The 11,741-nt window shown below is 42.4% G+C and overlaps 1 protein-coding gene across 1 annotated transcript; it reads left to right on the top strand.

Annotated features, from left to right (window-relative positions):
- Nucleotides 1–838: 838 nt before the first annotated feature.
- LOC103779413 (microtubule-associated tumor suppressor 1 homolog) lies at nucleotides 839–11,398 on the top strand (the record flags this gene model as incomplete). Its single annotated transcript, XM_008947040.1, has 5 exons — nucleotides 839–905; nucleotides 9,293–9,507; nucleotides 10,033–10,138; nucleotides 11,125–11,198; nucleotides 11,303–11,398. Coding segments are annotated over 5 exons (558 nt in total), but the record flags the coding sequence as incomplete, so codon positions are not given.
- Nucleotides 11,399–11,741: the final 343 nt, after the last annotated feature.

The following is an 11,741-nucleotide window of genomic DNA, read 5'->3' as shown; positions in this document are numbered from 1 at the left end:
CGCCTCGCCCCTGAGGGCCGGGGGCGCTGCCGGAGCTGGAAGATGGGCTGCTCTAGCAGCAGGCTGTGTCTCTATTCTCAGTGTGCCGCAGCAAGGGTAATTCGTGTTTGTTCCGCGGGGCCTTTCCGGCAGCGGGGAGCTGGACGGGAGCTTGGCGGGAGTGAGGAGAAAGCGCCCTGGCAGCGGGCAGCCCGGACCGGGGTTGTACCCACGCTTCTCCCTCGGTGCGGGTCGGGAGGCACGGGGCCTGCCCAGCCGCCCGCACCCCGCTGAGGCGAAGCGGGGAGATGGGTGCCTCTGCTGCTTCTGAGCACGGGTTTGTTACCATTGTCTCACTGTAGGAATCATCTATCTTAAAATCAGAGAGCTGCGAGTGGTGGAGTGGGTTGCAACTTGGAACAGGGCTGTAGACTGAGCGTTCAGCCAAGTTTTTGGGTTTGTGTTTGAGTAAGCTTAAAATAAATATTTAATGCATGCTTCTTTCACGTATGTGCTGGGCTTTTGTGCCCTTGACAGCTATCATTTAATTTGTTCTGGAGGTTTATGTTGCTACACCCATCATAAAAATATATAATTAATTGCTGCAAAGTAGGATTTTAATTGCGGTGTTATCCTGGAAAAAGCTGCTCTTTGTTTTAAAAGTATAACTTCCTTAACAACAGAAGAACATCTGTGTATTTTGTAACAGCAGAACTGTTATCCTAAATGATTCATCTCTTGGCTTCTTGCTCCTGCCTTTTGTTTTCTTACAGAACACATTAAGTTAGTTATTGGAAGGTGCCCTGCTCAGATCACTAGTAACCAAGTGTTTTGGTTTGTGTTTTTTTTTCCTCTACAGAGGGAGGAAGTGCTGGAACATCGTAAAGAGTTATCTCAAGAACTAATTAACCTTCGAAGAGAACTAGGTAAGAATTTATTTTTGTAATCATTATTGAGAACAGAAATGCAGCAAAACTGATCTGCAGAAAGACATATGCCCTGGTATTATAATCGCAGTCATTTAATTCACTGGCTGAGTTCTGCTCAGATGCTTTAATCGCTGCATTTCTCTGGAGCCCTGAAAGTGTGACCTCAGGTTCACTGAATTCCTGGCACTGATCTGACAGCGCCTAGTGGGGCCTCCACCCTCAACATGTCTGATGACCAAACCACTCACTTTCTTAAAAATAGGAGGTTGGCTGATAGTATATGTGCATGTTTGATCTCTAACTTACTTGTCTTCTAGAGATTTGCTAGCAAAAATCCATAAACCTATATATAGCCCTAAAACACACTGTGCAAAATCTGCATTTTGCCTTAGTGGCTAGTAGATGGATGAGTGTAAAATTAACAGAAGGAAATGCTGTCAGGCTAATGAGATTAAATCTTTGAACTCATCCTAGTGGGCAGCTGTAATATGAAATGGAGCTGTACTGTGCAGGGGCTGGTATTGCCAGCTTTGAAGATTGATTTATCTGCATTCAGTGGTAACTTCATACAACGTATTTGCACTCCACAAGATGATTCTGCTTTGAGTTCAAAAAATCATTGACTTGAAAGTTGTAGCACTTGAAAGTGAAAGCATACTTCTGTTATGATGAAGCCCCTTTAAAAAAGAATAAAGCTTTAAAAGCAGAAGTAACACATGTGGAGCAGTTTCAGATACGTCACTTATTGAGAAGTTGGAAATGTTTATTTTCACATGCTTTGGAAGTTGAGTGTTGTCAGCCAAACTTAAGTGTGAATGTTAAGTCTTGGTATGTGCAGGTGATGCAGTTAATGTTCAGGGTTTTTTTTAGTGCTGATTAATAAGGCGGGCATTCCCTGGCAACTGCTCAGCACTGGAATTGTGGTGGGGAGGGAGCGTCTCCCCAGTTGAAGCAACAGAGCGCAGCTTCTGCACTTGTCACTGGCATCCAGTTTAGAGGATTATGCTAAAATTCAGTTTTCTGGGAGCTTCGTTTGATGCATAAAATTGCAGATGTGTGAATGGTGAGTATCACAAGCAGCCTTACAGCCTAAATAGATAGTACCAAAGACTTTGTAGGACTAGGACTTAGTACAAAAGACTGTGTAGCGCTTTCTTCCTTGGAATCTTAGCACTAAAAAGCTGAGGCTTTTCTAGAGCTTGGTGCAATGTGGCATCTGCCAGGCTGCAGCTTTTAACCTTCCTACAGAGGAAGAACCTGGAGTTTTGCAGGTGTTTCAGGCAGGTCTCAGTAGGGGCTGGCTTTGAAGGAGCCTTCAGCCCTCTGCTTTTGTGTTCCTCTGTCCCACCGTGTGCCAGCAGTGCTGCCCAGTCAGCCATGCGCCAAGCTGTGCGTGCGGTGAGCTGCCTGGGAACACAACCCAGCTGAAAACCAGCAGCTTGAAGAGCTGTCCTGCCAAAGCTGCCTGGCCTGGCTCAGCATGTGGCTGAAGGGGTAGCAGGGCTGTGTCCCCGACCAGCTGCAGCCAGGGCTTCTGTCACCCTAAAATGACGACAACAAACCTGGAGCCCTCCTGTGGAAGTGAGCTTCTTGCGTTCCCACAAAGTTGTGTTATAAATGAGATTTTTTTTTCTAATATACCCCAACTTTCTGGGCAGACTCATGTGTTTGTTACCATGGAAGTGACTTCAGAAGGACTGCTATCAAAGCAAGAAAGTCTCTATTCTTCCATGGGCCTGCATTTTCCTGTTTTTTTCCCTGTATTATTTTTCCTTTATCAACCTAGGTACCATGTTTGTCACTTATCAGGAAAGGGAAAATTCAGCTTAAATGGGCAGACCAAAAGCTAAACCAGCAGTTCTGCCCATCATGGCTTTTTGTGGTGGTTTGCTTTTGTTTTGTTTTTGTTTTGTTTCGTGGTATGTTTTTTCTTTCTATCTTTCTTTCTTTTAAAAGTTTATTTCTTTCTAAGGGTGCACCACCCTTAAATGAGCTTCCCATAAACTTGATACCTTCCTGGTTTGATTAAAAGCCTGCTGAGCTTGTATGTGGAACTACTATTGCAAGAATATGCCATTCAGTGGGTTGATAACTAGGAAAAAAGCTTCAATTGCAGCTGAGCTTGACGCATCTGTGAGGAGGGAGTGCACAGTGCTGTCAGGCAGGGGTTCTGCTCGACGTGCTGCTGGACATGGTCAGCAGCCGGTCCCCTCGCTGGGCTGATGCTACTGGGTCAGCTCTGCAGCAGCAGCTGAGTGGCAGCCTGTGGCTCGTTCCCTTTGTAAGATTTCCAGACCGTGATTTCACTGAAGCATTTATCTTCACGCAGCTCCTTTGTCTCAACCACGTCACACATCTGGTCTGCCTGTACTTCTCTCCACAGCACATTAAGGGAGTGAATTTAATCACAGAAATGAAAACTACACAGGTCTTTGATTATATCTAGATTCAAAAATGAGTTCTTTCAAGAATTAAGATTAAGAAAAATAAAAAAGCCAGCCAGGCCTCACTTGTTGACAAGGTGTAAGAAAAAGATTGTAACAGTAATACAATAACTTCAGCTGAAAATAATCTTTTTAAATACACACCTGCTAATCAGCTTTCTGCTGCCACTGTTAAACAGATATAGCTGAACTTCAAAGTTTCCATAGGCTATTTTGACATAACTCCCTCAAATTTTGATTCGCAATATGACCTAGACACAGATTATCTTATTTGGCCATGTTGACATGTTTGATGGAGTCCCAGCTGCTGTATTGGTTTGCAGTTTGGGAGCAGACGGTCTAGGAGGAGGAACCAGGTGTTCCCAGCTTGGTGTGGTCTGTGCGCTGCATGTTGCTGAATTTGAGAGAAATGGGAAGTCTCCTGCAGCCTGCATGGTCTGGACTCAGTTTCTTGCTTTGAAATTTGTGTGTACTCCCAAGCTCCTTGATTCACCTTGCAAAAACAAATTGGCTTGCTGTCAAAATGTTCTGCTGGGTTGTTCTGTATGACCCTTTCTACCAAAAGACCTTTTTGTTTAATGATGTAAATATGCATTACAGTCCCAGAACCAGCCTTGGGCAGCAACTGCGTGGATGGTTGGGGTGGTTACCGGCCGCTGCTTTCTGCTCCCAGTAGCTGGAAATCGGATTAGCAATGATGATATGTTTGGGGATGGGCTTTTCCAAAGGAGTTCAAGTTCATTAACAGTCAGGTTCTGAACTTGGAACTTGAGGAACTTGGGTTTCCTTAAAATCGTCAGCCACAAAGGCTGTAAACTTTGTGATTTGAATGTAAATGCCTTACTTCTGGGAGCCTGGAGCAGATGTCCTGTTTGTCACCTGTTTCCCTTCTGAAGATGCAAGCTAGTGTGTAAACTCTTTCTGGTTGCCTGATTAATACGTAAGTAGAAATTGCAAGAGCTGCATATTTCTTCAGAGGAACGAAACTACTCCTCTAAACTCACCGTGCTCCAAAGTGTTTCGGAGCCTTTCTGCAGCCGTGCTGGACGTGATCCAGCTGGGGCCTGCCCCAGAACAGCAGGTGCAGAGTTGGCTCGGCCCGCGCTCGACTCGGGCCTTCGAAACTTGCTACTGGTGAGCCTTCTTCAGCAAGCTGGAAAGCCTGTGTGCCTCCTGGGGAGCCCACACCTTACCCCTCCCTCTCCCTACCCTTTGCTGCGCAGCAACCGACAAACAGTATTTTCTTCAAAATACCTTCATGCTGTTTTTTTGTTAATAAATGACCTTAAAAATGTTTGGGAGGTTGGGATAAAAAAAAATTGTGTGTGATGTGTTACAGACACATGGAATAAATGTGGCTTGATTTTCAGGTTTTGATAACCCTTAAAAATATTTAATATTAGGTAGATATTTCTATCAATTATTTGTAGCAGGGCCAAACTGGCCAGAGTTGCATGTGTGTGTGCCTGCTGACACTAGTGTTTGCAGGAGTAGAGGATAGGAATGAACCTCCTGGCAGATATCTGAATGTTTCACCTGGGTACTCAACCAGACCCGCTTAAATGTAGCTTAAGGCATACTTTTTTGTTTACCTGCCTCATTTTAACTTGCCCAAGAATAAAAATATGAAATGTGGCTTAATGTCCTGTACCATTAGTCTCGTTATAGAAGAAACACCAAGAGAAATTTGGTCATAAACTTGAAAGCATGTTTGGGTAGAGGACTTCCCAATATTGAGAATGAATTCATTATTAGATAACAATTTCTTTAAAAAAAAAAAATTACATGGAGAAGGAAACAAGCCTTTGTGTCTACAGTGGACTTATTGATCAACAGAGTATATGCAGTAGAACTTGCAATGTGAAATACAAAATTAGAGCAATGAAGTGTTATGCACCATGACATAACACCATGCTAAATACTTTTTCTGGCAATTATCCCCTTTCCGCATCCCCCCATATCCATTAAAATGCTGCTAGTTTACTGTCGTAGTGCCCTGTTTCAAAATGTCAGACAGTCTAATGGCTTTTCATAAACCATAACTAGACCAGTGAGTGACTTTAGACAATTTTATGGGGATAATTTTTGTTTCAAAAGAATTTGATTTAGGTTTTAAAAACAAAAATCCATTACATTTTATCTTGTTAGAGCTGTGGTTATGGTGACTTATAAGGGAATGCAAGTTGAAAAATGTTTTCATGTAAGCATTTTAGCCATAAGGACTGAATTGGATGATAAATGGTTCTACAATTAGAAGAAGAAAAAATGAATTTTGTAAGGAGGTACTGCACAACTTAAGGTCTTATCTGTTGGCAAGTTTTACTGAAAATTTGAAGTAGATTTCTTGGGGATGCTACAAAATGAGGTGACTTTTGTAGTGCTCTCCTTCAGCTGGTGCCACAGGTCACGCGGCTTGGATCCGCTGGGGTGTGCGCGGTCGCCGGGAGTTGCCACGTGCCCGCTTCTCTGGAACTGTGTTACGCAAGCCTTGGGTTTATAGTTCTGACACACAGAAACTATGCCCAAGATCAGAGTGGCTGTTAACTACTACAGGTGACTTGTACACATCAAAAATCAGCATTTCTGATCTGAAGGTATACAGTTACCCAGTCTCAGAAGCTTCCGCTGATACCAGAGGTCGTGGTTCTGCCCAGAACTAAACTCTTCATTTATAATGAACAGCTGTTGAGAAGCCTAAAAATGCAGATTAATTTTGCTCCCTCTTGTAAGAATACAGGGAGAGAGTGTTGTAGCATTGGGAGGAGAGGCTGGGACAACCGATTGGGTGGAAAACATTAATGGTTTTGCTATTGGAATAAAGAAGTAAATCTTGCCTCTGGCTGCCAGGCACAGTCTTTAGTGTGCTCTATCTTTAAAGCTTAGAACTGTTACAGATGTGACTGAACAAACTTGATGGACGAGTGGATAGTGCATCTTTTCCTCTCTGTGGCTTGACTTTTCTCTCAGATGCTGTTGGACCATTTGTCTCCTGTTGGTTTTTTGCTCAAGGTCTGTGGTCTGTGATAATGCATGGCATAATGATGTGGAATAGCAGAGGGAAGCGCTTCAGAAAGGGGGAGGAAGCACACTACTTGTGTACATGCTCTGAAGTATGCCCTTCAAGTGTCTGTGTAGTGAGTAAGAAATGAAAAAATGGATTTTTGTGTGCTACTGGAAGAACACCTTCCAGTTGCAAATTTCTCTTCAGATTTAAGCACTAGTTCTGTGAGAAAGCTCTTAAGTGAACCATCATGTTTGGTTAGCCAAGAGTTTTGTAGCATCCCCTTCCAGTGGATGAATGGCCAAAATAAGGAATTGGTTGCCTTTTTCATGGCTTGTCCCTTTCTTGAAACAAGGGAGTATACAGTCATAAAATACATGATTCAGTCTGGAGATGAATAGGGCTGTGCAAAAAACTTGATGCAGACACTTGAGTCTGGAATATGGGGACAAACTTTGGCTTACAGGACTCCTCATAATTTCAAATTGACAATTCTTAAGTTGGTGCTTTTGCTGAAATGCCACACGTGTAGTTTCTGGGAGCTCGCTGGTGGTGTGGTGGTTCTGCTTCTGGTTTGGATGGTGAGGATTTGAGTCAGGCTTGTGATCTGAAAGGAAACATTGCAGCCTGTAGCTTTGTGGAAGCCAGACGCTACCTTTAGGGTAACACAACATTTAACTGCCAGTTCGAGTTTTAGAAGTTTTTGTTTGCCTTTGTAACATCAGTCTTCTCATAAAGCTGAATTGCAGACTGGCTGAACAAGAACTGATGTGTCTCTTCTTTAACAAAGGCGTTGTTTGCTATTTGCTTTTTTCTGAAGTGTTTTGCATCATCCTGGGTTCTGAGTGCTGACATTTAAATAAGACAATGATACGCAGCACATTCTTTTACCTATGTGGAGGCAAACAAATGGCTCTGGCCTTACACGTAAAGAATTGGATGCTTGCTTCTTACTCTGTTGGTTTTAAATGACGTGGATCATTTGGGGTATTTTGCTGCAGTTCCCTCAAATGAGCTGTGTTGAGTTGCCTGCCTCTCAGCGAGACCCCTCGTACTCCACTGTAGATGGTTGGATCCCTTCTGCATGTGGTTAGCTGTGTAGTGTCTCTGGCTTGCTGCCTGGTTCTTTGCATCATAAAAGAATGTCCCCTACCTATGGTGTCTCCTCTTCCTCAAAAACGTGATGATGCAGAGCACAGATACTCAATAACCAGGCCAATGCAATGTGATAGAAGTGTCAACGCTAATTTTTTTCATTTTTTTCCAAAGGTAGCAGTTATAATGAAAGTTTGTGGAAGGAATAAAGATAGGGAAATAAAAACTTCCCTTGGTGGTGATATAGAAAGTGTAAACCCCATGAAATCTGCTTAGGTTGCAGAGAATGTTGTGGTACGTTTCAGCTGAGCCTTTAGTTGCATCGTTGCGAGTGACAGGATGAACAGCTTGGCTTAAACCTGCCCCGATCAGCAGATCTCTCACACAGACCTCATGGGGAGCTACGCCTGCCGTTGAAACTAGTTCAGGTAGATGCACATGCAATAGAGATCACTCCCTTACACTTCCCAATTCAACTGCAGGTTCCAAGTGATGGCAGCAGGGCCAAGACTTCTCTTACAGTTTCTTTAAAAGAAGGTGCAAGCATCACTCATTGAGTTACTTGCTTGCTCTTGACAAGCCGTAGCAGAGAGTGGATGCAAATTACTGGTCCTTGAAGATGCTGTAACTTCTGTGTGTTAAGGCTCAAAAACAGCTGTGATGAGAAATTTCCTGTGCTGCCTGTACAAAAATCCTTGAATCTTTCCATGCTCTTACATAGAGTTCATATTTACACTCTTTGGGCAGTGTGCCAAGCTGCTATAAAGTGTACATATGTATGACCTCTTCCATTTTTGACTGAAGATCAAGTTCATATTTGAATTGTTTTTTTCTCTTAAGTAGACACTCATCTGACTAATTAATTTGAAACGAAAACACTAGAATCTGTATAGAAGCAGTTTTGCTGAAAGTCAGTGACCACACGCTTGTGTTAGAGGTCCTGTGTCACCTTGCTTCCAGGCTGTGGGTGCAGCTGGAACTTCGTAAGTCACCTGTTCCAGTCATATTAACAGTAGGAAAATGACTTTTCCTATTCAGGCTTCTCTGGCTGGAGTTGTGAATGCTAAATTTCAAACTCAAAAGTACAAGTTAGTAACTTCTGTTTTGCCTTTTAATCATCTGTAAATATGGGGAGACAAACCTAGGCACTCTTCGTACCTGCCCATGTTAATATAAATGTAGAGAGACTTGCACAGCACTTCTGTTTTCCTTAATACTCTGCACTTTCTGCCTGAAAATATTCTGTGTCTTGTATATTTAAACATCTTGGCCACAGGCCTATTAGCAGTACCTTTCAGATGGGCAGTTCTGTATTGCTGTGTGGGGCAGGCCATGCCAGGCTAGCTTTGTGCTTCTCTGCTGCATATCTGAGTGTGAGTAACGTGTGGAATGGATGGTCTTCAGGGTATGAGGACTCTCAAATTCAGCTAAGTGGTTTATATATCAAAAAGTGAAGTACTCTGACAAATATGCTACTGAAATGGGATCAAATTAGGTGAAGTAGCAAATCCAATTAATTTTTTTTTATTGGAGCACTCCAGTGTCTCTCATGAGACATCCATTCTTCTATGTCATATGACAAACTGTCACACTTGTGCTTTCTGTCTGGGTTCCTGGCTTAACTAGATTCAAATAGTTTTCAGCGTAAGGAACACTGATATTTTTGCAAGAAACTTTTCATGTGTCTTTGGAGACAGTGCTCATTTCATGGATAAACTATATTTGTCTTTATATGACCACATTGCTATACAGTGTTCACTGTCTTCAATACTTGTAACAAAGGAAGTGAAAGTCGCATTGAACTTTATCTAATTACTTGTGTTTTTCTATTTTCACATGTTCAGTAACTACTTCTGCAGCTTGTGAGAAATTGGAGAGAGACAGGAATGAACTGCAAGTTGCTTATGAAGGGTTTTTGCAGAAGTTAAACCAGCAACATCACAGTGATCTGGCTGAGCTGGAGGAGAGGCTTAAACAGTTTTACACTACAGAATGTGAGAAACTCCAAAGTATCTGCATTGAAGAAGCTGAAAAGTACAAAGCGCAGCTCCAGGAGCAGGTGTGTAACATTTGAAGGAGAAATGTTCTCTAGCAGTTGGTTTCTGCTACAAATGAGCCTTCAGAAAATCCTGGGGTTTGCTTCCAATGGAGTTACTTTACCTAATGTGAAACTCCACTTCACTGCAGCTATAAAAATACTACAGCACTAAGATATCCAGATCCTAAGCTTGTGTTTTAAATGTGGTAGAGATTCCTTGTGTTCTGCAAACTTCAATAACTTGTACATCTCCACTGGATATTTCAGGCACCTTGAGTTTTAAAATTTATGGAGACACACCTGGCGTGTGACCTTGCTTTGCAGCAGCTCCATGTGTGCAACATGCATATATTGTCCTGCTGATAGTGGTAAACTGCAAGGCATCGTTCTCATCTCCTAAGTGTTGTATGTGGCTCAGCTTTTCTTGTGATCAGCTGTTAAGTTACTGGCTACACCATTTAAAACTTACTCAGTATGCTACAGAAAGCCATTGCAACAAGGGTTGACACATGTAAGGGGGAGAAAAATAATGTTGTCATATTGCAGGTGGACAACTTAAATATCACACATGAAAACTTTAAGCTGGAACTTGAAAACAGCCACTCAGAAAAAGTAGAGGAGCTGAAAAAAGAGTATGAATCCTCTTTTTCAGGCAAGTATTTTGTATTCAGGTACCTATGCCATAATACTGCTAGTCACAAACAAAAATATTCAAGCTTTTTCATCAGTATGTCCTTCATTATTTGGTGGCCAGTTATCTTTAAGATGCTGGCTGAATTCCTTCTTTCAGAACTGAAGAAGTCTCATTTGGCATACAGAAACAACTATGACCCCATTGTAGTCAAACAAAACTTTTAAAACAGCCTAAGAGTGAAGATGACTTCTTTCAGTAGATGATGTCTGAATTGCAGTCTGCCCTTAAAATCTCAGGTTAATGAGTAATTGCTCCCATCCACCCCCAGTTCTATAAGGAACATGTCAAAGTTGAAATTGAGGATAAGTAGGGTTGTGTGACTTCCAGACTGACTGGGGATGTTGAGAAATATTGTACAGTGCTTACAGTATACTGGGGCAAAGCTTGTTTTTCAGGGAGGGGGTGGTGAGCATACTCAGTTTTAAATGGCATTGCAGCTAATTGATTTAAGTGATGATAATTTTCATCCTCCCTCCTACTTCACTTGATAGCCAAATTTCCAGTGATGCTCTTGCATCATAAAACTGGTGATGCTTCCCCTGCAAAGAGCAAACTCCTCTGTATGGCATCTTCAGAGCAGGAAAGGAAATGTTTTTCTAGAAGTTTTTGAAAGGCGCAGTGTCAGGTTCTGCTGTGTTTCCCATCAGAAACTCAGCTTTAGTCAGCTGCAGCTCTTGTGCTCAGTTCATCCCTTTGTTGCATGTAGATGACATGCTGCCAGTTAATGAAATGGATATGCAAAGGGGCAGTCAACACATCTAAAGCAGCAATAAATCTGATACTTTGTACATGCTTTGGATGCACTGAAGATCAGTGTTCTCACCCTGCTGTCACTGCTTCCACATCTGTGTGTACGTGTGTTTGCTGCCTCGTTGTACTGCTGCTTCTAAAAAACGTTCCTGTGTTACGCGGTATTAAAAATCTGCAAAAATAATTTGTTGCAGAGCTGAAGAGTGCCCATGAGTCTGAAAAGAAGTTGCTTGAGGAGTCCTTTAAAGAGAAGCAGGAATTGCTAGAGGTTTGTTGAGAGCTGGGGTAGTTGCAAGGGTCTAAAATTTAAAAGGCAGTTTGGAGACGGGCACTGAATTCTCAACCTAACTATACAATGTCTTTTCATTTCAGAAAAGAATCGAAGAGTTAAAATGTGAAAATGACTCACTGACTGAGAAGTTGAAATTAGAAGAGCAAAAACAAATAGCCAAAGAAAAAGCCATTCTTGTAAGTCTTCATCTTCCAAAGTAACACAGATGAGCAGATCTTGTAAGCCTGGTTTTATTGTGCAAGATGAAGCCCGGTAGGGCTCATGTACTTATTAATATTTTATGTAAAGGGCTTGCCTGTCAGGTTTTCTCAAGCACTACAGCACTGTGTACCAACCTTACCATTGTGCATCTATAAAGCTGCTGAGTATCTGTCAGTGATGCAAGTCACAGCCCAAGGTAAATTGAATGCCTGCATGTGCACAGAGTTGGACCGTGGCTTTCCGCTGGGCTGTCGATCGGTGTCCAAGTGGCGTTGCGATCAGTGTGGGCTCACATCACTGCTACACAACTCCTTCCTT

This window comes from Merops nubicus, unplaced genomic scaffold, assembly GCF_000691845.1.
Source record: "Merops nubicus isolate BGI_N331 unplaced genomic scaffold, ASM69184v1 Scaffold46939, whole genome shotgun sequence".
Classification (NCBI taxonomy): domain Eukaryota; kingdom Metazoa; phylum Chordata; class Aves; order Coraciiformes; family Meropidae; genus Merops; species Merops nubicus.
This window is presented reverse-complemented; position numbering and strand designations above follow the sequence as displayed.